Source organism: Martes martes (assembly GCF_963455335.1).
Source record: "Martes martes genome assembly, chromosome: 15".
Taxonomy (NCBI): domain Eukaryota; kingdom Metazoa; phylum Chordata; class Mammalia; order Carnivora; family Mustelidae; genus Martes; species Martes martes.
The window spans coordinates 1,676,619-1,700,456 of NC_137903.1; the positions used below are offsets into that span (position 1 = coordinate 1,676,619).

The following is a 23,838-nucleotide window of genomic DNA, read 5'->3' on the forward strand; positions in this document are numbered from 1 at the left end:
TCTCCACACTCTGGAGTGAAGTGAAAGTTGTAGGTCAGTACCTGAGTGAGGGATTGGCCCCTCCAGTTCCTTCTGAGGAGAGTTCTCCGGGGTGGGGGGGGGGGTCCTGCCCTTGGTTTTTGTCCCCATGGAGACCCAGCAGCGATGACGGAGAGCAATCAGAAGGGACTTTCTGGGGGCCAGGCGCTGGAAAGGAGGGAGGTGGCAGAAGCCAGACAGGCTGGAGCTCCCACTCCCGTTGCCCCCATCACCGCCACCAACCTGACCACTCCAGCCTCCGAAGGGCCAGAGCAAAACCGGGAGCGCGCCCTTGGCTACACCCGGCTGCCGAGAGGAAGGGACTCCCAACAGCCACCAGATCATGATGCATTAAGCAACGTTCACAAGATCTAATTCGCTTCTTGATGTTTAATTTCCTCCCTTTTGTGTTTAAACCGGTTCCAAAACTCCAGGTCTGTTTCCAGTCAATTCAGGATGGAAAATCCTCCCCATGTAAGTACCCCTCTCTGGCCACCCCGTCCCTGGCAGCCCCCCCCCCAGGGCTCCCCGGGGGACATCTCTGCTCATGGGGCCTGGAGGCAAGTATCAGGGCAAAGTTTCACCAGGTCCAAGTCCCAGATGAGTGACTGCAAACTACCTCCGGATGGAGAGGGGTGGGCGGGGAAGGAGTGGTGCGGCAGAGGACTGGGCAGGTGGCCAGGCACTCCTTGGCGAGGAAGGTGAGCACTGGGGTGACACTAGGCCTGGCTCCCTGCAGCACGCAGCCGGAGAGCTTTGAAACCACAGTGGGAAGGATGGAGGCTAAGACTGGATTTCTGAAGAGCTTAGCAAGGGCCCCGGGAGAGAACGGGCAAAACTGGCAGACTCACGTCCAGCATCAGAGAATGGCGGACAGCATGTCTTGGGGTCAAGGAGTGGCAGAGACACAGCATTAATGGGGATGCAGTGCTGTCCCTGTGGACTGCGGGCTTCTCCACGCCCGCCCTGCGCTGTGTCTCCAGGTCCCTGCGTCTCTCCCGACAGGCATCCTTCACCGGATCAGACCATGTTGGAGGAACCTGGATCCCCCTTTCTTGGTCTGAATGCTAGTATCTCCCCCACACCGTGGTCTTCCTCTGTCCACAGCACCCTGGAGGGGTCCCAGCTTCCAGCTAATGCCGCAGACACTGCGGAGCCCCGGGTCCGGAAGCCAGATGCCGGGAGGGCCAGCGATGGCCTAGCTGGGCCACTCTGGCTGGGGGCCTTCCCTTTCCGGACCGCCCCGCCCCCGCCCAGACCCTGTATAGATAAGAAAGCACCTGCTGAGGGCCAGATGGGCGGGTACAGGGGAGACGTGCCCAGATGATTTCAGTTCCTCTCCCGTGGGGAGGTGTGCTTAGGGGCCAGCCTGGACAGCCCCGCCGCCCTCCCTCTGCCCCTCCCCCAGCCCCAGGGCAGTAGCCAGAAACAGGAAGTGAAATGAAGCAAAACCCAGAACTGAAACTGACCTAATCTCTCACTGCCCCTGGAAGAGGTTGCCCCAGGGCTCTGACACTGAAGACTGAGGCAGAGCCGGGGCTGAATCTGAAAACAAAGGACTCTGGGGAGAGGCCGGCAGGAACCGGGGGCCCCAGTGGAGGGGGCCACCGGCTGAGGTCATTTCTGAGCAGGGCATGCAAATGAGGCCGAGACCAGTTTTCTAATTCTGGAATTCCCAACAGCTCCTGGACCCTAAGTGCCCTTCATTTTGATCCCTGTATTTGCGGATGTCAGTGCCCACAACAAGGGCTCATGGCACTTTCTTCTGGGAGTGGCCCGTGCGGGGGGAGGCGGCCTGCCCCTCCTCTGGGGGCGACATTGGTGCGCGCACAGGGCCGGCAAGCACAGAGAGGTGGCACCTTGTGGGGGTTCCAGGTCTTTAATTTTCCTTGCTTTCTCTTTTCTTTCTTTAAACAATCAAATTGGCAGAAAATGATGGGCGCTGGTGGGCACTGGGGGTCCACTGGAAAATCCCCCAAATTCACAATGAGGTTTCAGTCACGGTTCTGAGGTGCGGACGAGGTCGGGGTTCACAGAGATTCCCCCAACTCACCCTACAACATGTTTTCCAAATGGCTGGAGAAGAGGTCAGAGTAGGTCCCCCGTTACCGCTGGCGAGGGGACGCCACTCCCCCCACCCCGCAAGCTCTTCTGGTAAGCGCAGATAGAAGGCTGTGATTTCTACTTGCCTACAATCATCTCTTAAAAATACAAAACACGTGCAGTTGGCTTTGGTACAAAAAAGAAAACGACAACAAAGAACATTCTGGTCCCGTGGGCTTTCCCCTCACCCTCCAACAGAGCCATCACGGCCACCTTGCCCTCTACTCCCTCGCCTCCGACTCCAGGGAGCCAGGCTGGCTCCCTGGGGTCTCCACGATGGCTGGAGAGAAAGGAGCACAGCAGTGAGCGGGGGAGGGAAGGGGAGCACGGCCCCGCCCACAGCCCTTCTGGAAGGGTCCCTGGTCCTTGGTGCCGCCTCTCAGGTGTTGCTGGGGTGGGGGGGTTGTTTAGCCTGAATAAGCCCCGGTAGTGTTGCAGGACAAGGCCCCCTGATCCCTATGGCTTGGTTCCCGTGTCCCTGGTCCTCTAAATCTCCCCACTCCCTGTGTAACTAATAAACAATAAATAAATAAATTTTCCTAAAGTAAAGGGAAGAAGGCATGAAAAGTTGGCATCTGTGGTGTAGCTCCCGGATGCCAGCAGGAGGTGCTGGGGCCCAATTCCCCCAGCTTCCAAGCGGCCCCAGGTGTCCGAGGAGCCCCAGAGCCAGCAGGGACAGTCGGCAGTTCTTTCGAATGTTCCCTTGCCGTCATCGGCACACTGGAGGCCCCAGAGTTGGCCTCCTGTGGTGTGTTCTTCCTGGGGGCACAGGACGGAGGGAGGGGCCCCCTTAGCCCTCTGAAGCCACAGGCTCCCCGTCGCGACTCTCGATCTCTTCTGGGATGTCCTGCATTCGGGTGAAGTCTGCAGGGAGATGGGGCAGAGTCAGTGCGAGGACACAGGCTCTGGCCAGCAGGTGCACCCCTGCACCCACAGGGCCCCGTGGGTGAGCCGAAACCTCTGTCCACACAGGAAGGAATGTGCCCACACCTGCCTCCTGTGTATCCTTCCTGAGGATAGGGAGATACACTTTGGCTAATACCATGCAAAAAATTTAAGATTATTATATAAAGTCACACTAGCTTTAGGTCATTCTGTATTTCCTGAATCAACTATAAGAACTTCAACAGTCTTAGGAATTTTTTTTTTACTTAGAAATCTATGTTTAGGGGCATCTGGGTGTCTCAGTCGGTTGAGCATCTGCCTTCGGTTCAGGTCATGATCCCAGGGTCCTGGGATCGAGTCCCCCATCATGCTCCCTGCTCAACCCAGAGCCTGCTTCTCTCTCTCTCTCTGCCTGCCTCTCTGCCTACTTGTGAGCTCTGTCAAATAAATAAATTAAAAAAAACAAACAAACTATGTCTATTTAAAAAGGTTGTCATTGGGTCGCCTGGGTGGCTCAGTGGGTTAAAGCCTCTGCCTTCGGCTGGGGTCATGATCTCAGGGTCCTGGGAACCAGCCCTGTATCAGGCTCTCTGCGCAGTGGGGAGCCTGCTCCCCCCCCCACCCCCCACCTTCTCGTGATTTCTCTGTCAAATAAATAAACTCTTTAAAAAAAGGAAGAAGAAAAAAGGCTGTCATCATAGACTTACTGCGGGGTCTGCTACCTCCTCTGGTTCCTAGAGCTCCACTCCCCGCTCGCACAGGAAAAGGCCGCAGGTGTGTCCCGTGTGTCCCTCCCAAGAGTCACTGGCGCCCTCGGACGTGATGGCCGGGCCCCTCTAAGCGTCCCGGGAGCCCCCCCAACGGCCATTCGGGCCTCACCTCGCGGACTGTGGGGCGGGGACAGGCGGCTGCCCCCCTCCTCCTCGCTGCCCGTGTCCGGGTCGCTGCTGTCCTGCAGCCGCTCCTCGGGGCTGCCCAGGTCCTGCCTCTCTCGGTCCTCAAAGGGTCGATGGACAGAGCGAATGGTCACAGACAAATCCAGGCGCTCGTGGCCTCGGCTGGGCTGTGACGGGCCGGCAGGAAAGGCAGCGGGCCGGGGAGTGAGCTCGGCCGGCCCGCAGCAGCCATGCCCCGCCGGCGCTCCGGTCGCCTCCCCAGCTCTCCGGCCGACGCCCGCGGCCGCCCGGCCCCCCCACCCCCGCAGCCCCCGCACCCCCGCCCGCGCCCGCTCCCCTACCTGCGGGGGCGTGAAGCTCAGGTACAGGGCGTCGCCCGCGGGGAGGCTGCGGCGCCGCGGGTCCAGGGGCCTGCGCGCCCAGGGCGCCTCGGCGGGGGGCGGCTCGCTGTGGCCCAGCGCCGCCAGCTGCCTGCGGGCCTCCTCGGCCTCGCGCTCCAGCCGGGCGCGCGCCTGCTCGCTCTCGCGGAGCCGCGCCTCCAGGCTGCCCGCCTCGGTGGCGCGCTCCTCGCCCAGCCGCCGGCAGCGCCGCAGCTCCTCCTGCAGCAGCGCGTGTTGCCGCTGCAGGAGCGCCAGCTCGGTGGCCTGCTTGTCGGGCGCCGGGGGCGCGGGCGCGGCTCGGCCGGCCTCCCCGTCCCGGGAGTTGGCGCGCGCCAGCTTCTCCCGCCGCTCGGGGCCCTCGGGGAGCCGCGCCTCCATCAGCGTGTCCTGCTGGGCCACGGCCGCCTGCGGGCGGGGGGGGGCCCCACGGGTGCGTCAGCGCCCTCGCTGCGGGGCCCCGAGGCCCGGGCCGGGGCCACGGAACGCGCCCCCCCCCCCGCCCCGGGCGAACAGGCGGCCCCACTCGGGCTCCTCCCCTGCTCGGTCCAGCCCCGGCCCCGCTGACCTGGAGGCCGTGCAGAAGCCCATAGAGATTGACCAGTCGCTGCAGCGCTTCCTGAGGACAGAGGAGAGGGTGGGGACAGGGCCCAAGCCTCAGGATGGGAGAGCTGGCCGGAAGGTGACTACATGTGGGTCTGGGGCCACCTCCAGACACTCTCAGACGGCCGCTCTCCCCACCGCCACCCCACACCGGGCTCGCATTTCTCAGCCGTAAGGCCCGCCCTTGGGGGGCTCCGCCAGCAGCTTCCCGCCTCACCTCCTGGGGGGCTCTCAGCTGATTTCCGTTCCGGTCCTGCAAAGAGAGGCAAGGGCGGGAGTCGCAGGCACCTGCCCCCCACAGCTGTGTGTCAGGGGTCCACAGGCCCTCGGCCCCTCCTGCCCCCTGGCGAGCGCTCACGCCTGCGGGAGGCCCACCTTCCGGCTGGAGTCCGAGTCGGTTCCGCAGAGCTCCGTGGAGCCGTTGAAGGTCCCGGCCTCACCGTCTGCGGAGAGCGGAGAGCGGAGAGCACAGGCTGAGCCCTCGCTCTGGGTCCACGCGCTCCCTCCCACCCACCACCGTGGCCCCAGCCCAGGCACTCACTGGCAGTGACCCCGGGACTCGTGCTACCACCGCCGTCCAGGTCCCCGGGCGAGGCTGGTTCCCGGGCTGTCAGGAGCAGCTCCACTCCGGGCCCCACCAGGAGGTCTTTCAGACCCTCCACTACGGGGAAGGGGGGAGGTAAGCGCTGGAGCCCCACGGAACCCTGCAGGGAACCACAGGGCGCCTTCCACCCAAGGCCCACGCAGCAGTCAGGCGCCCGGGGGACCCCACTCATACCACCCTGCACAGGGCAGAGGTCACCGAAGGGGCAGCACAAATGTACGCAGGACAAAGTGTCCGACAGCAGCAAGGACCCCGCCTCCTCGCCAGCCTTCCCCACACCGGGTGCCACAGGGAGTTTAGGGACAGTGGGGCCGTGCCCCGGTCTAGCCTGAGCGGATGGCCCTGGACTCCCCCTCCGGGCTCCCTCACCCTCGCGGATGGCATCCTGCAGCAGCCGCTCTCCGCGGGGGCACTCCAGGGACTCGGAGCGGAAAAGGCCCCTGGGTAGGGCAGGCAGGGTCAAGCCGCCACCATCCTCGTCCACCTGGAAATGGGTCATCTCGGCAAACAGCCCGACCTTCTCCTGCAGCAGCTCCACCAGGGCCTGGTCTTTCTGCTGGAGCTCCACTGTGGGTACGGGGACAGATGAGCGGGGACAGATGAGCGTGCGCGGCAAGGGGACGGGACAGGGGGCGGGGGCGCGGGGGGTGGGGGCGGGGATGTGCAGCCACAGAGCCAAGCTGGAAGGCAGCCCGAGGGCTGGGGGTGCATGGCTGGACTGAGTGGGAGTATTTAATTCTGGATTTGGGGCATTTATGAAAAAGAAAACCCTTTTTTGGGAAAATATATGAACTTTCTTTTTTTTTCTTTTTTTTTTTTTAAAGATTTTATTTATTTGTCAGAGAAAGAAAGAGAGAGAGGAGACAAGCAGGGGGAGCAGCAGGCAGAGGGAGAAGCAGGCTCCCTGCTGAGTAAGGAGCCCAATGTGGGACTTGACCCCACGCCCCTGGGATCATGACCTGAGCCAAAGGCAGACGCTTCACCGACTAAGCCATCCGGGGTCCCTAAACTTTCATTTTTTTAAGTAGGCTCCATGCCCAATGTAGGGCTCAAACACATGACCCCGAGATCAAGCGTCGCAGGCTCTACTGACAGAGCCATCCAGGTCCCCCCAGACTTTTGTTGTCAAAACAAAACTAACCCCATCTGTAGCGGAGATGGCAGGTGCCCCCCCCTTTCATTCTCCCATCTCTCTTTAATTGGAGAGTCTGTACAAATTTCATCTGGGCACGTGGCTATCCAATTAAGCCTGACCTTTGGCTAGACACTGCCACAGGACTAAACTGTGGTCAATGGACATGAGTGTTTCTCTGGATCAGCCCTTAAAAGAAAGGGGTAGAGAGGCACCTGGCGGGCTCAGTCTGTAGAGCATGTGACTCTTGATCTCGGGATAGTGAGTTCGAGCCCCACCTCGGGTGTAGATTACTTAAAAGTAAAATCCCAAGGGGCGCCTGGCTGGCTTAGTCAATAGCACATGCTGCTCTTATGAGTTCAAGCCCCACACTGGGTGTAGTGCTCGTTTAAAAAAATATACATACATACATATATATATATAGTATTTATAAATATAAAATATGTTTATATTTATTCATATACAAATAAAATATAATCTTTAAAAAAGAAAAAGAAAAAAAGAAAGAGATATAAACTCTCCCTATTCCCTTCTCCCTCCCTGCTGGCTGGGAAGCAGATGTGACAGCAGGAGCTAGAGTAGCCACTTTGGACAGGGAGGTGGGAAACATTTATGACGAGGATGGCAGAGGTGTACTGACTACCCTGTACTTCCCACTTGCAGACTAGAAAGAAATGATCTTCTACCTTGTTTAAGAAACTGATTTTTGGGGCGCCTGGGCGGCTCAGTGGGGTAAGCCTCGGCCTTCGGCTCAGGTTGTGATCTCAGGGTCCTGGGATGGAGCCTCGCTTCGGGCTCTCTGCTCAGTGGGGAGCCTGCTTCCCCCTCTCTCTCTGCCTGCCTCTCTGCCTGCTTGTGATCTCTCTGTCTGTCAAATAAATAAACAAAATCTTTAAAAATAAAAAAACAACTGATTTTTGTTGGTCTTTTTGTATAGCAGTTAGTTCATACTCCAATAAAAATTAAAAAAGTAGATTAATATCTCTACTTTGGTCTTCCCAGCTTCCCTTTTGGAGATATTACACACATGTATACACACACACAACACATGTGACACACACCTATCCCTGTTATTTTTACGCCAGAGGTCACATACACCCTATGCTGTGTTCAGCTTTGCTCTTTTTACTCCACAGTCCCTTCCGGTCATGGGTCTGCATCAGTCCTCCCCAGCAGTGACCCTCGAACCAGGTCTGCTACCATCCGTCACGGGGATGCATTATAAATTACTTGGCTACCTCTGTGGGCGGACTCACTCTTGATTCGGCGCAGGTAAGCCTCATGCTCTGTCTCAATCAGGGGGAAGTCCTCTCTGGATGGGCACCTAAAGTGTGAGAGTGGGGTGAGGTTGGGCGGGGCTGAGGGATCAGGACTCAGCCTCCTTCCCGAACACAGTCCTTCCCTGGAAGATTCTCCAGCCCCAAGCCCTGGCTTCGCTCACTCCCGACCCCCTGCTTTTCTTCACACCCATCATCCCAATTTCCTGGTCTGCATGCCCCTCCACAGGCCACCTGCGGGGGTCGCACCACGAGGACGGGCACCACAGGCCTTGGCATGAAGCCAACCGGGCCCAAATCCTGGCCCTGCTATTTACCAGGCGGCAGCCTCTATTCCTCATCTTTAAAATGGGTATGATATCTTCTTCACTGTTTTTTGTTGTTGTTGTTAGAATTAAATGAAAAATCTAGCAATGCTTTGAACACGGCAGAAGCTCGAGACATCGATCAGAAAGTCTGAATTGTAATTTTCACAATGAGAAGTATTAATACGCTAACAGAGGCCTCCACGGGCCCGCGCGCGGCGGGACGGGATTTGGCACGGTTCTCCTAGAGCCGCCGATGTCCTACTTCGTGTGTGTTTCTCAAAAATTGGTTCAAAAGTCTGAATCGCAGAAGTAAAACAAAAATTCACACGTCACCAAGTGGAGAAAACCCGTTTCTAATGCTAAAAGAACCGACAAATATCCCGATTGAGTTTCTTTTTCGGCATAATCTTCAAGAATCCGTTTTGAATGTTTCACATGCAGTTTACTTTTTCCCTCACAAGAGGCACAATCGAGGGCCTCAAATCCCACGTGTGTCCCCCAGAAGCTGGAAGTCCGCAGCCTCAGCACACGGGACTGTTTCCTTCTTGCCTCGACTGTGTGGGGTTGGGCTCTAGTCTCGGGGACTTCATTTCCTTTTCCATTTGTTTTTAGAAAATAAAGGTAAAATGCAACGTGGTCCCAGTAACAGTCCACTGCTGCAGCCCCAGGTGCTCCTGTCCTTGTGGGTGTCCTGCCCGCCGGCAGGCGGGACACTGCGGGACTCCCACTCCCAAGAAGCGCTTGGAGGTGTCACGGCACGAGACACACTCAGTGTGACGGCACAGATGACCTTTCCTGCCCCAGGGCCCCCGTGCTCTTCCCCCTCTGAGCCCCGGGTCTCCCCCTAGGGAGTGCTGTGGATGGGGGCCCTAAGCTGCGGGATCCTGGAGGCCATGCCCACACTCACACGCGCACACTCTGCTGAATGACACGGATCCAGGTGCTCCGGTCATCCCGGGACGCCGTGTGGACCTCGTACATCTCAGGGGGTGTGGCGCTGATCAGGAACATCCCTTTCTCCTGGTTGGCGATGTCCCGTACAATCAGATTCTGCAGCGATACCACGGAGGGCTTGTCCTGCGGGTCAGAAAGGAAGGACTCAGCCTGGGAACCCTGACCTGGGGTCTCTGGTCTTCAGTCTTTCTGCCCTACCGGAGGGACTCGAGAGCCCCAGCTTTGGCATGGGCCAGAGGGCACTTGGGAGCGCATGTGATCTCTGACAAATTCATTGACATTAAGGTTTATTGGGGTGCCCGGCCGGCTCAGGCAGGGGACCGTGCGACTCTTGATCTTGGGGTTGTGGGTTCAAGCCCCACGTTGGGGGTAGAGATTACTAAAAAATAAGTAAACTCAGGGATGCCTGGGTGGCTCAGTCATTTAAGCATTTGCCTTCAGCTCAGGTCATGATCTAGGGTCCTGAGATCAAGCCCTGTATCTAGTTCCCTGCCCAGCAGGGAGCCAGCTTCTCCCTCTGCCTCTGCTGCTCCCCTGCTCTTGATCTCTCTCTCTCTCTCAAATGAATAAATGAAGTCTTTAAAAAATAATAACAACAACATAAATAAATAAGTAAACTGGGGAAAAAAAAACCCAAACACCTTTAAGGTTTACTTTCCTTATCTACGAAAAAGGGATCGTGCCGGGCCTTCCCCACAGCATGTGAGAGTCCGCGCACGGTGTTAGCTGTTTTTAACTCCTCACGATACTGTAGTAATGGCTACAATCCTACTGTTGGGCTCTGGGGGATTCCGGCCTGGGTTGGAAAGGAGAAGGGGCTGTGACCCCTGTCTGTGGTGAGAGAGGAGGAGGAAGAAGAGCTCACCAGGGCGGGAAAGATGTACTTCTGGTCCTTCTCCTGCAGGAACAGCAGCACGTCCGTCATCAGCAGCATCAGGACATCTGGAGGGAGAGCGGGCAGCGTCAGAGGCCTGGGCAGCAGCTGGCCTCCTTCTCGGGGGGGCCCCCACCACTCCCTTCCCGGTCTCTCCCACCTTGGGCTGCTTCGTCCTCCCTCTGCAGCCTCCCACCTGCCCGTTCTTCCAGCTCAGAAATGCCAGGGGGAAATGTGCCCTTCCCACCAGCTTGAAGAGCATCTCGGCTCGAGAAGCCGGGAAGGGGTCACCAGGGCATCGGAGGAAAACCCTCTTCACCCAGCTGAGGCTGGTTTCTTCACCTGGGGACTAGAGACCCCAAGCGTGTCCACCGCCGGGCCACGGAGGCTCTGCAAACCTCCCGAGGTGGCGTATTTTTACACAGGAATACGACACGCACATGTATCTTTCCGGGTGAGAGGGTGTAGAATTTTCGCGAGGGTCCAAAGCATTCCCAGAGCAGGAGGGGCTTCCCTTTAAATGCCACACCTCGCAGCTAACGGGAGAGCTTTCCAGCTGTGCGCCCTGAAATCCCTCTGCCCGAAGCTGATCGGGCTTCCCATCCCTCCCTCCCACAGCTGAGTAACCCCACCTCCCTGGACCCCACAGCCTCCTTCACTGCCCTTCTCTGCCCCACCCGAACACGGGGGGGGGGGGTGCGGAACTAAAGGTCAAGTCCCTAAAACTCAGAGGTCACAGTCAAGAGAACACATGCTCACCCGCTGTCCTTGGAGAGCTTACTAAACTGTGGGCACACAGAGGGGAGGGCTTTTGCTAAATGCTTCAGAAATAAAGCTCTCCAGCCCTGCTATTTTTAACCCCCGCGGTTTATATTCTTAGCTGCTGCGTGGGAGGGATGGGAAAGAGAGAAAGGGATGAAGGCAGGCGCCGCTAAGCGCTGCCATCCCCCAGCCCGCGGAGAGGGGATTTCATGGCAGCGGACAGGGCTCAGGCAGGCTCACACCCAAAGCCGAGGCCTGCTGCTCTCTTGGCCGTGCTCTAGGTGGGAAAGGCGCAGCCAGCAGGGTCTGGGGAACGAGGATGGGAAACTGTGCCCCCCGCCCACCCCAGTCCCCTCTGCTCTGTCTTCTCCAGCCCTCCTGTGCTCCTCCGGCTCAGCTTCCTGCCCAGGCTTTCCTGGCTGTCTCCCCGATGCCCATTCTGCAGCCCTGCTAGGTGCCCCACTCTCGCCCCCCCCACCACCCCCCATCGTGGAGATTCTCTGTCCTTGTCAAACCGGTAGCTCTCCGGGCACGCAGGGGCCCATCCTGGCAGGGAAGCCCCGTGTGGCCCACGGGCGGAAATACGGGATTTGGACTTCGCTGCCCCCCTCCAGACCGCATTTCCCCAGATGCCCGCCTGCACAGATAAGTTGCGCAGACTGGAGGCCCCTCCCTCCCCACACGCCGCTGGGCCTCCGCCCGCCACCGCGCTCACCTTTGAAGCGGCCGGTCGCCGTCTTCCAGAGCAGGCAGCCGTCGTGGATGAGCCTGCGTCGCAGGAGCTCCTCCCGGCCGAACGGGCCCTTGCCGGGCACCGGGGCCTGCGCCCGCGGGTCCATGCGGTGGTAGATCTCCTGCAGGCGGGCCCCCTTCTCCAGCTCGTGCACGTCCTGATCCACGTTGGACAGCAGCTCCTTCACCAGCCCCAGGGCCGTGGTCAGGTCCTGGCGTTCCTCCTCGGGCCCTGTGCGGGGGTGGCATGAGGCGCAGCCAGTCGGTGTCCCTCCCGCCCCTACCTGGATCACCGGGGAGCCTCCCCCCCCACCCCCGGGTCACTGGGGAGCCCGCCCGCCCTCACCGTGGGAGTGCTGCAGGATGCGGCTGATGAGCACTGGGTACTTGGTGATGCGCTGGGTCACCAGCAGGATGCACTCCTGCACCCCATGCCGCTTCAGCACCGCGGACCGCGTCACCTTCTGCAAGGGCACAGGCGGGGCTCAGGGCTGGCGTGCGCGGTGGGGGGGAGGGGGTCCAAGAACACGCCCTTGGAGCCCAAACACCGGTGACCTCCCACGCCCTTAGGTGACTGTGTCTGGGAATGGGGAGCACCCCGCCCTGGGTTTAGGACGAGGACCAACCAGACCAAGGAGTGAACGGGGATTATCGCTGGTGGGGGAGGGGGTTATCGCTGACACGCGCCACAGGGGTTGGTGGGAACCGGCTGAGCCAGCAGCAGCGTGCCATGGCCCCCAAAATGGGCAGGCGGGGTTCGGGCCCCGGGGTGGGCTCGCGGCCCCAGGCCCGCTCACCCGGATGAACTGCTGGAACCGCTTGTCGCGCGCGCACAGCTCCTTGTAGAGCTTTAAGGCCTTGGTGTGGCGGCTGCAGAACTCCGAGTAGGTCTTCCGCATCTGCTCGGCGCTGGGACCTGAGAACTAGAGGGCGGGGGCGGGGGAGGGGGTGGCGGTGGGCGGGCCAGCTCAGCGGGTCCCGCAAAGCCACAGCCTAGTCCCCCAGCCCTGCTCGCAGCGGCGGCCCTGCCCACCTGGCCGATGAGCAGGTCGCCCAAGCGGTGGATGACGAAGTTGCGGGTGCTGCCGGGACACAGGGCCTGGCGGCGGCGCTCCAGCAGCTGGCTGAGGAAGCGCGTGTGGATGTCACTGAGCTCGTCCACGCAGGGGAACAGCCCCTGCACCACGCCGGGCTCAAGCTGCAGCTCTTCCAGCATGCCCGTGCGGAACAGCCGCGTCATGATCTTCAGCGTCCGCACGTGGTGCAGCTCCGTCTGGATGAGCTCTGCGGGGCGACGGCCCATCAGACCCCGCACCTAGGCCAGGCCGCACGGGCAGGGCCCAGGCTGGGGACCGCGGGCCTGGGGGAGGTTTCCCAGGCCCCCTCCACGGTGACATTCCGCACTGGCATGGTCTGAGTGTTTCTTTAACCGTGTTTTCCCTTTATGCCCCCCCATCTCAGGCCGTAAGCTGTTTGGGGCAAGAGACACGGGTCCCCAGCGTCGCGTCAGGGGTGGAACCGGACTGGGGCAAAGGCGGAGAACCGACTCGAAGGAAGGTGGAGATGGGGCCTGGGAGACCGAGAGCCCCCCAAGGCGGGGGCCTTACGGCTACGTGGGGGCTGGAGGCAAGGGTCTGGGGGGCCTGTGGGCTAACAGGGCCCTGGGGGGGACCACCAGCTGGAGGAAGGTCGTGGACAAGCCCTGGACAGCGAGAGGAGCCCGGTGGCCTGGGCTCACCGTAGATGACATCCTGCTGCTTCATCACCTCCTTCTTCTGCTGCTGCAGGAAGCCACTGTCCACGGCCAAGCTCCACGAGTCGGCTGTGAAGTCCCTCTCGTCCGTCTCAAAGTCACTCATCAGCTCGCTATAGATCACCTCTGCACCTGGACGTCAGCAGGGCCCACGCTGAGCCCGACCCCCTCGCTGGGCCCCACCCCCCGCAGGCCTGCCCGGGCCGGCCGTCACCTTCGTCAATGAGGGACTCCACGGACAGGGTCCGGTTCCGCATGTTGAGGGAGTCCGTGGACTGGGACAGGATCCGCCGCAGCCCCAGGGGGGACTCTTCGTTGAAGTGTCTGAGGGGAGAGGGCGTGCGTCACCCCGACTCGGGGTCTGAGGGGCACACACCCTGAGTCGTCCTCCCCGGTCTACGGCCCCGATCTCAGGGCCAGGAGGGACCGCCCTCGCAGGCCTCCAGGTCCCCACTTCCGCCCCCCACGCCCCCGCCCGGCTGTCCCTTCCCCAAGCAGGGGCGCACCCAGCGATGTTGGTGGTGGAGACACTCTTGGCCAGCGACAAGGAGGAGCGGCCGCGGCGGGAACCGAGCAGGGATTGCCGGAAGCTGTCCGAGGGGTAAATGGCAGAGCTCGGCCGCTCCCGGGGGGTGGCTGGAGAAGGGACAGCGAGCAGCCGAATGTCATCATTGCTGCCTCCCGGAATCCGGGCCTCCAGGTTCGTGGACTAGAAATGAGGCCTCCTCCGCCACCCCATCCCCAGCCCGGCCCCCAGTCCAGGAAAGGTTGGGGGACACCTGGGCACTATTCCTAACATATGTCCTGGCTCATCTCGTCCCCGAAACAAGCCTACAGGCACACTGAGGCTCAGGAGGTCAGGGGACTCGTCCCGGGGCGCTCAGCGGAGCAGGGACCAGACCCTGCTCTTTCTGAGGTACCAAAGCTGTGTGACTGGCGCTGGGCGGCCGCCAGCAACACTCCCGAGTGCGGGACGCGTGCTCAGACAACCAGCCAACCCGAGCCTCCCCCCGTGAGACTCCTGCCCTGCCCCTCGGCCCGAGAGGCTGGACATCCCTACTGGGCCACCGCCCACGTCCAACCGAGGGGAGGAGGGTACCGTACGGGGAATGACTGTGGGGGGCAGCAGAGCCCGCAGGCTGGGAGAGGCCCGGGGTCCCATGGAGGGGGGTCCTGCACGGGGTGTCCTGTGTGCCCCCCCCGACTCACTCTTACTGCGAAGGGAAACAGACTGCAAGGCAGTGTTGTTCTTCAACAGGGCGGCTTTCTGTTGCTGTGGGACAGAGTGAAAGAGAGATACCGGGGACAGCTGTCACCAAGGGTCACCCCCACAGGCTTGGGCAGGAGCTGGGTGGCTGGCCCCACGGGGCACAGTGATCCCGGGCATGAGGGACACCGAGCCCAGCGCCAGGGCCGCGTCCAGAGCAGCAGGCGGGCCGCGCGGGGCCCAAGGCCTGGAGTGCAGGGTGCGGGCTGCCCTGTGGTGAGGAGCACAGGGGAGAAGCGAATGGGCGGGGCGCGCACGACCCTCTCCCCAGCCCGCCGCCCTCCATCTCACCTTCTGCTTGACCTTGGTGCAGTTGGCGAGCGTGTCTTTACAGCGGTTGTGGATAGTCACATTGCAGGCTGGGGGGCGGGGCAGAGAGGGTGAGGGGTGGTGGAGGGGGGACATGCCCGCACCCAGACACCTGGCTCCCCTCCCCGCCCCCCCGAGCCACACAGTTGCTGACACCCCTCTTCTCAGGCCTTCCAGCCACTGCCAGACCCGACGCTCCCCACACCTCCTCCTCCCCCTTCCTTCCAGCAGGAAAGCAGGCGAGCGGCCCAGGTGGCCATCCCGACCCAAAGGTGACCTGCAGGGTGGCCCAGGAGGGAAGAAGGGTTCCTGACTGCCAGAGACGAGCTCAAGGAGCACAGGGGTGGCTGAGAGTGACAGATGGGAGAGGACGCCCACGGGACAGAACCAGGCACGGAGCAGCTGGGGTGGGGGCCAGGGGCAGGGGGTGGCTCACACCCCCAGAGCTCCCAGCACGTGGCCCATGTTTACTTGATCCTAACAACCCTTTGGGGTAGAGTCAAGGATCCTCATTTCACAGAGAGGGGCCCGCCACCCAGAGAGGTCAGAGCCCCCAGCCGGAGCTCAGGCAGCCAGTGGCACAGTCAGGACTGAAACCCCGGCCTGGTTGTGTTCCAAGGCCAGGCCGCTGCTGCTGGGCCACGCGTGCGCCCATGAACCGTGGCCAGGCCCCAGCAATTCACGGGCTGCTGGCCCCGGTGCCAGAGTGGGGACAGACCCTGTCCCTTCCCCCCCCAAAGCTGGCCCCCTTCCCCGAGGTTCATCTCTGACCCCTACCTTCCCCCCACTTCCAGACCCAGGGAAACCCACGGTCCCCACACTCTGTCTGTCATGGGGCAGGAGAGGAAGAGTGGCTGGGCCCTGGCAGTGGGACCGCTGGCTGTCCCTGTCCCCAACGTGCCTCTGCCCTCTCCTGCTCCCTCTGCCGTGTCCAACAACACAGGAAACTGTGGCTCCCGCAGACAATACCCAGCAGCAGGCTCACTTCCACAAATACAGGGCAAGCAAGGTGGGGTGGGGGAGGACGGGAGGGGGCTGGGGCTGCCCCACTCCCCTAGAGCTCCCTTCTTCTACCCCCAGCACCCAGTGTCTCTGGATCAAACCTCCGCTTTCCACCTGCTCTCAAAATAGCGCTTGCCGCCTGCTTCCCTGGTTCCCCTGGCAACAAGCTTCCCGATGGGGAACTCTGTCAGGTCTCGGGGGATCGAGACTGGGGGTTCCCTCCTCAACCTCCTAACTCTGAGATGGCTCTCCAGCTGCACAGGGACCGAGAGCTGGAGCCCCAGGCCTGCCGTCAGCGGCTCGGAGACCCGGCAGTGCCCCGGCCAGAAGCAGCTGGGCCATAAACTAGGGGGTAAAGGAGCCTTCGGTGGAGGCGTCCCGGCACCCTAGGGAAGGACGAGTGCCCCGCTCGGACCGCCTCAGATGCAGGCAAAGGTTGGGAGTTCTGACCTCTGCCCCCCAGCACACACTCTCCTGCTGTTTTCCCTTTCTCACGCTCTATTGGGTCACACTGGAAATCTGAGACACGGGGTCCTGATCCCGTCCTCTACTTCAGACCGCAGGGACGAGAAATTTCAGGCTCCACCCAGTCAAGAGAAAGGGAGGGGAAGGGGGACCCCCGAGTCCTGACCTCGCAGGTCTGCCCCGGGAGACAGGCAGAAACAGGTGCAAGGCTATGGCTAGCCACCTCCCCACCCCCACCCCCCACCCTGCCCAGCCCCCCGCACAGCAGGACATTCCTGATCCTTCTCCAAGCAGTTCCCCTAACCCTCAGCAGCTGCTCGGAGAGCCAGAGGACACCCGGGGGACACCCAGCGGACAACAGCTGCAAGGGGGGCCCCCCCAGCCTCCCCTCTCCCAAATTCCACAGCCCGGCTTGTACCCCGCGGAGGGAGGCAGGGGGTGCGAGGGGTCAGGCATGTGGCCCAGGGCCCCACGGGGGCTCCGAGAGACTGACCCTACGGATCCAGGGCAGAAAGGACAGAGAGCAAGGTGAGGGTCAGCGGGCAGCGAGTCAGAGTGACGTCCAGAATCCAGGCAACTTACTGGGGCAGATGAGGGCCTCCTTGGCTGTGATGCTCTTGTTACAAGCATAGCACATGGTCATGCCCGAGACCGAGATGGTGGTGAAGAGATGCCCGTTGGTGTAGCGGGCGTCCTTGGCTTCCTTCATCTTCTCCTTTTCCCGGGTCTGTGGAAGGGGCAGAGAGAGACGGGCAGTGAGGCTGATGGTGCCAGGCGCCCAGGGACGGGCGGAGGGCAGAGACCAGGGAGCGACGCTGCAAAGACACCGCTTCCCCAAGAAGGGCCCGCCGCAGGCGCCAGAGGCCGCCGACCGTCCGTGAGGGCCCGGGCCGGACCCGAGGGGCCCAGCCGCCCCCAACCTACCTGGCCCCGGCGGCTAGGCTGCCTCCTGTGGCCGCTCATGTCCCCGGCTCGGAGCCCCGCGTCCTCCCTGCACCTCCCCCTGCACCTCCCGGGCCGAGCGCCCCCGGCTGCGGCGCGCGGTGCGCTCTCCTCCGAGCTGGGGGAGATGCGCAGAGAGGAGGGGAGAGCGGGCCAAGCAGAGGGTGCCAGCTCACCAGCGCTCCCCGGTCTAGGGGAGTTGGCTGCTCTGATAACCATGACAACGGGGGCTGGAGCTGCGGGCTCCTCCGCCACAGCGGGGGGCAGGAGAGCCCCGCCAGAGCCTCGGTGGCCGCCCCCACCCTGAGGTCGGACCCCAAGCCACGGGGCCCCTGTGGGAGGCTGGAGCCTGGCTCTGGGCTCTTTGAGGAAGGAAACGCAGCCCACGGGTCTCCTTCCTTCCGGCAGGAAGTCTGACTTTTATTCCTCCGGCTCCCCTCGGAAACCGACCTCCCCCTTCTCCTGCTCCCTCTGCTCACCGGGCTCCCACCCCAGTCCTTTCTGGCCTCTGCCCTCTGCCCTCTGCCCGCTACGCCCTTCTTCAGGCTCAGAGAGGCCAGGGGTCCCCACCTCTACTGCCCCAGCAGCTGCAGGTCAAGTCATTTCCCCCCTTCTCCGTCCCCAAGAGGCCAAGTGGGAGGCCTTTCTCCCCACCCATTCCGGGACCTTCCTCGGTCACCTCGGACCCCTGATGCGCCCCCCCCCCCCCGCCAGGGCAGTGAACAGCACAGGGGCTGTCAAGAACACTCCGAGCTTCCCAGGAATGGAGTGGGGTCCAGGTGGCTGACGCTGAGAGCAAGCGCCCCAGGCTGGGGGACACTGGCTGGGGCCCTGCGAGGGCCCTAGGCTTGTGCCTGACTTGGCTCCCACACAAGAGCAGCTGAGAGGCTGGGAGGGAAACCACACCAGGCTGGTGCGAGGAGGGCTCTCTGCACTCCGGGCAGAAAGGGGAAGTGTGCAGGAGCTGAGTCAACAGTGTAGGGGGCTGGGGCCAGAGGGCACTGGGCCACAGTGCCCTGAGGTCTCCGGGGCCAGGGGTCCCCTCTCCCCTGGCTCCATCTACCCACAGGCAAAGCCTGGAGGTCCGCGTGTCTCTCCTCCCTTCCATCACCTAGTTCTCCCCTCCCCCTCCTATTTCCTAGTCGCCTCCCCTCCCCTCAGCCTTCCCCTTCTCACCTCCTCCCCCAGCGGCTTCACTACTGCCCAGGAGGCCCCTCTCTCTCCCTTCCCCTCCCCCAAGACTGGTTAGGGAAGCCCAGCCTTCCAGCCCCAGCCTCCAACATTCGAGGCCTCCATCCCACTCTAGTACCTATCAGTCTAGAAAATTCTCCCTCTGGTCTAACTTCCAACTGTCTTGCTCCAAATTATAGCTCCTTGGAAGATCAAATCCTCCTCTGAATGACATGGGACCTCAATGACCAGGTCCCAAGGTCTCTCCTCTCCTGCATTCCCAGCCTTCTCTAGGACACAAATGACTTTGAGCAGTCAGTGCGTCTGCATGGAAAGCAGCGCGCCCAGCCAACATGCAGAACAGTACATCGGGGTCGGGGTGAACTCCAGAAGGGGGGAGCTGAAGATCGGCCCTGGCTGCCCCAGGTCCCCATTCCCACTGCCCTCCGCCCTCCGGGCTCTGCCCTCAGGCCTCCTAGAGACTCACCTGGGAAAGAGGTGGGAGGAAGAGGGAGGGGACAGGTAGCCAGAGCATGGAGCATCCCAGGCCCTTCCCTCCCTGGCATCGATGGCCCCAAAAGACCCTGGTGCTCTGGGCCCAGCCTCCCCTGCTCCCCACACTCAGCCTCTCTCCGAGGGACCCCCAGGCACATCACAGCTCAGCTGCTGCCCGGCCCTGGCACTGCCTAGCGCTATTGTCCTGGGCAGTGTGGCTGCCCAGCACCAGGCCGGGAGGGTGGAAGGACGCAGGGCTGGCCCCGAGGGCGGGGGTGGGGGGCTGCTCCCGAGATGCAGTGAGTGGGCTTTGCCTGGCTCTGTTTGGTTCTGTCCTACTGTCTTCCAGGCGTTAAGATGGTCCCACCGGTCTCCTCTCTACGCGCCCACCTGCCGGACACAGCCCTTCAGCTCCACGCCCAGCCCATGCAGCGAGACCCGGGCCATGAGGGCCAAGCCACCCCGGCCACCCCCCGCACCCCGAGCCCCTTGCTGCCCGGCCAGCGCCCGGCCCCGGAGGCCGTGAGGAGGGCACTCCAAGCCCCTGGCCCGCAGCCTATACGGCAGGCAGTCGGGGGCGCTTGAAGGGAAGGACGGACGGGTGGGAGGACGGACAGACGAGGGACAGACGAGGGACACGGGGTCCCGGCAGCACGTTCGCCCTGTGCCAGGAAAACCCACCCCGTCTCCCCATCTCGCTCCTCCGCTTCCTTTGAGCTTAGGCCCTGTGGGGTTTCCTCCGGAGGCCAGAAGAGGCCAACCCAAGGCTTCCCTCCATTGTCCTTCTAGATCTTGGTCACGCCGGGCAGAGAAATCCGGGCGAAGGGCCGAGGGCACCGTAGCTCCGGGACAGCGGCACTCTGCCTCCCGCGTGACAGACGTGAAGACGGCGACACCGGAGCTCCCGACGGGCAGCAGGGACCCCAGAGCTCACCCTGAGGGCCCGCGCCCGTGGCAGCAAGGCCCAGGCACTCAGCGGGGCCGCCCCTCCGCCAGGGGCGAACACACCACGGCCTCGGCGTCGCGGGGCCCAGAGTCACCCGTGCTCCCTCTGCCCCTTCCCCAAGATGGGGAGGCCTCTGCGCTCCTGCTGGGGCGCGCTGGGGCTGCACTGGGATTTGTCACCTGCGGCCCAGGCCCAGGCCCTGACCAGCCGGGGCGCGGCTTGAGGAGGGCCCTGGGTCCTGGGGAGGAGCTCGGGGCTGGGAACTGGGGAGACAAGCGGGTCCCGGGGCTAGGGAAGGGCTAGGGAAGGCCTCAGCCGGGCTCTGCTCTGCGCCGGCTTCCAGGAGCGAGGTGAAGGCAGCGGCGCGGGAGAAGGTGGCCCAAGGAGGCGCGAGCGCCAGAGCCAGAAAGAGACGAAAAGCCCCGCGGAGCGCACAAAGGCACTTACGAAACACTCGCTGGATGAACGAGGATGAGCCCCAGACAATGGGGCCGACGCACCGGCCAAGCACCAGAGGGGCGCCCCGGGCCACGGGGAGCGGAGACCCAGGCCTCCTGGCCCCCAGCCTGCCCCCCGCCCGGCCACACCTGTCGGGTCAGGAGAGAGAGGCGGAGGGGCGGGGGGAGGCGAACAGACGGGCGCTTGTGCGGGCGAACAATGGCCGCCAGGACTCCCTGCCCTCCTGGCACAGGGCAGGCGGCTGACTCGGGAGGGGGCAGCGGCAGCCCACACCGCCGCCCCCGGAGCCACAAACAAACCAGAAGGGTCCGGCCAGCTCCTCCGGCCGTTCCTCTCACCGGCTCCGGGAGCCCTGACCGATCCGCCCGCTCAGGCTCCAGGCGGCCCTCACACCGGAGACAGGAACTCAAGATGGAACTACTTCCAGAAAGCAGGAGCCCCTAAATCGGGTGACCGCCGCTTGAAACAGTAACCCGGAGCATCTGGGGACAGACAGACACACCGCCCAACACACAGGTCCCAGGCATGCATGGGAGTCACACATTCACACCTGTCCCCTCCCGGATCCAAGGTCGGTCCCAGGGAAGCCAGGCCTGAGCTCAGGTCCCTCTCTCAGCCCTCTGCTGGGGGGTGGGGGGGAGCCTTCCCCAGACACAATAACCACCCCCACCTGCAGCACTCTGGAACCTGCCCCACCCTCGGCTCTGTCCCGAACCTCCATGACCTCCAGCACCTCTTCCTGCGCCCCTACAAGCTGCAACCTCCTAGGGACCCCCAATTCCTGCCAAACTTTCTGGCAAAACTGCCAGCCCCTCCCTGCTCACCCACCCCTCCTCTCTGGCTCGGGCGCCTCTCCCAGTCCGTCCTGCACACAAAGCCAGCCACCTCTCCGTACTCAGAACAAAGAAATCGCCTCTCCCTCTCTCCCACTCCACCTGCCCCGCACGCTCCAGTGCTGGGGTCCTGGAGACTCCACAGGGACCCCAGCCTCCCGGACCATCCTGGAGGCCCCTGCGCACTCCTAGACAGGAAAGGACCCTTTGTTCTGGGAGATAATGAAGGTTAGGATTTGGCGGAGGAGGCGGAAGAGCAGGGGGCCAGAAGGAAAGGCGCCTGTGGGGTTTGGGCCTGGGAAGGTAGGAAGCAGAGCAGAGAGAATGAGGAGTGGAGAGGAAGGGGTGACAAGACGAGAAGCGTGGGGAGGGGGCCACACAGTCCACCTTGGTGAGGATGGGGGAAGGGGTATGCTCCCCCCACCAATTTCTCCTTCTCTAAGGAGGCTCTGGGGTGTCAGGCAAGGAAACGGACAGAGGTGTGGGCTCAGGGCTTGGTCTAACCCATCTTTCCAAATAGGTACCAGGGGAGACCATCTTCCTCAAACAATCTCATTTCCAGCAGGCCCCCCTCCACTTCCCACCACAGTATAAAAAGAAAGAAGACAGCTGGTGTGCTGGGGGAGGGGGAGAGGGGATCCAGGGTTTGTTGGCCAAGCACCAACTCCCCCCTTCTGTAACCACAGCTTTCCGGAGGCGGCCCTCCCCTTCCGACCAACCCAAACCGACAGCCGCCCTCCTCCAGCCTCCTCCAGCGGCGCTTTGCCCTCAGATCCACCCACTCGGTCCCCCCAACCCCCCACTCCCCAAACCAGGGCCAGCCCCAGGACAGAAAGAGCCAAGCTTCGGCAGTCCTGGTCCCCCCATCACCAAAAAGACGAAGGCATGAGGACCCAGGTATCTGGCCCCCCAGCTCCTCCCCATGAAAAAAGACCCCAGTATCTACCCTCTCAGAGCACTTTTCCAGGTCTGCCCCCCATGGCTCCCTCTTGGCTTTCCTTTTTAGGGTGGAACCAAATTTCCGTGGTTTCAAAAAACCTCTCTGCCCCCACTGGCTCTACTCCAGGGTCTCAGCTCCAACGGCCGAAAAATAAACAGACTTTCAGGGCTGGGGCCTGGCCTGGGCAGGGGTGAGAGGAGCCAGAGCCCGAGCCTAACCCGGAGCCCGGGGCCACCCCCTGCTCCAGCACACTTCCTGTCTCAGGCCCTACTCAAATCCCCACTTGCTTTCCTGTTGGCAGAAGCTCATCCCAGCCCCTAAAGGAGAAGTTCCAGGATGGAATCCCTCCTAACTCAGCCTCAAGACAGGCAGCCAGGCTAGGAACTAGGAGGGAGGTGTGGGGAGGGCGTTCCACCATCTTCCTGGGCTCCCAAAGGGTACTGCCCCCTTTCCGGGAGAACAGCGCTGGTGACAAGCACAGACTGGGACCCGGGCAGGACACCGGGGTCAGAGGGAGGCTGGAGATTAAACCAGCCATTGGTGGGGTCCTGGCCCTCCTGATAATGGGTACAGTGTGCTCGACCCGGCAGCTGGGAGGGGCCCGCCCGCGGGCCCGCGCTCCCAGCTCTAACTTGTTCATCCCCATCTCACTTCCTGGGGTCTGGGGTGTGCAGAGGTCATGGCCTTTGAGAGCGAGCCGGGGTACACAGAAGGGATGAAGGACACTTGGGGAGGAGTGAGGGCCAAGGATCACTGCAGCCCAGGCTCTGAAGGGGTAGGTGAATGGGTCCCAAGACGAAGACATGAGAGGGGAGAGGCGGAGGGTCCGAGGCAAAGTGCCGCGGGCGCGGTTTCAGGGCCGGGAGAACTGGGGGCTCGGAAGCGGGCGGGCCAGACAGGGACGCGGACCTGAGACCCCCTGTTCCAGAAGCAGGTGTGCTCAGGGCCCCAAGGGCCGAGGAAAAGGGTCCCAGCGACACAAAGACCTCTGCTCCCGGCGGCTGAGGGGGACGGCTCGGGGAGGAAGTGCGCGTCCCCTCCGCGTCCCGACCCCAGCCACCCGCCCACCCGAGGGGAGAAGTGAATCACAGCTGGAAAGTCCATTTGCGGGGGGAGGAAGGGCTGACTTTTGTCTGGGGGGGGGGCGGCGGCGGCGGCGGGGCGGAACCGGGAAACCGGCCCTCCCGGGCCCTGCGCCGGATGGCGGGGACAAAGGGGGCCGACCACGCCGGCGACCGCGGGGCGCGGGGCTCCCGGGCCGGGGGGCGCCCGCCCGACCACGCGCGCCTCCCTCCTCCCGCCCGGCCCCTGCCCGAGCAACTTTCTTCCCGGGCGGCCGGGCCGGGGGTGGGGGTGGGGGGCGCGACGCGGCGCGATCGGCGCGCCCCCCCCGGGACCCCGGCGCCCCCCCACCCCCCACCCCGGCCCGGCCGCCCCGAGCCCACCTTGCTCGCCAGCTCCCGGCTCCGCTCGGTCCGCGCGCGTGTGAGCGACTCGATCCGAGACATGGTCGGGGCGGCGGCGGCGGGCGGTCCCGGGACAGGAAGGCGGCTCGCGCGCGGCCCCGCGCAGTTCCTCAAACGCGAGGCTGCCCGCGGGCCGGGGGCGGGGGCCGCCGCCCGCCCCGCCGCCCGCCGCCCCGCCGCCCGCCGCCCCGCCGGCCCCGCGCGCCCCGCCCGCGCCGACCTCGGCCCCGGAGCCCCGCGCGCTCTGCAGGGAGCCCCGCCGCCCG

General features: G+C 63.0%; 1 protein-coding gene across 6 annotated transcripts; it reads right to left on the reverse strand.

Moving 5' to 3' along the window:
* Positions 1-397: 397 nt before the first annotated feature.
* On the reverse strand, positions 398-23,629 carry ARHGEF2 (Rho/Rac guanine nucleotide exchange factor 2). 6 transcript variants are annotated; one of them, XM_080824689.1, is made up of 22 exons: positions 23,552-23,629; positions 16,904-17,048; positions 14,837-14,904; positions 14,488-14,551; positions 13,785-13,914; positions 13,493-13,602; positions 13,264-13,404; positions 12,559-12,809; positions 12,323-12,448; positions 11,872-11,989; positions 11,509-11,757; positions 10,023-10,099; positions 9,111-9,280; positions 7,875-7,942; positions 5,856-6,053; positions 5,424-5,543; positions 5,258-5,325; positions 5,100-5,135; positions 4,848-4,898; positions 4,244-4,687; positions 3,886-4,069; positions 398-2,985 (listed from the first exon to the last, which is right to left on the reverse strand). In XM_080824689.1, the coding sequence occupies exons 1-22, from the start codon at positions 23,612-23,614 to the stop codon at positions 2,912-2,914; spliced, it is 2,955 nt and encodes a 984-aa protein (XP_080680815.1). In that variant the 5' UTR covers positions 23,615-23,629; the 3' UTR covers positions 398-2,911. The 6 variants fall into 6 exon arrangements, with proteins under 6 accessions (XP_080680815.1, XP_080680816.1, XP_080680814.1 ...); XM_080824690.1 differs by having other exon boundaries at positions 3,886-4,003; positions 13,264-13,410; XM_080824688.1 differs by having other exon boundaries at positions 13,264-13,410.
* Between the last annotated feature and the right edge of the window lie 209 nt (positions 23,630-23,838).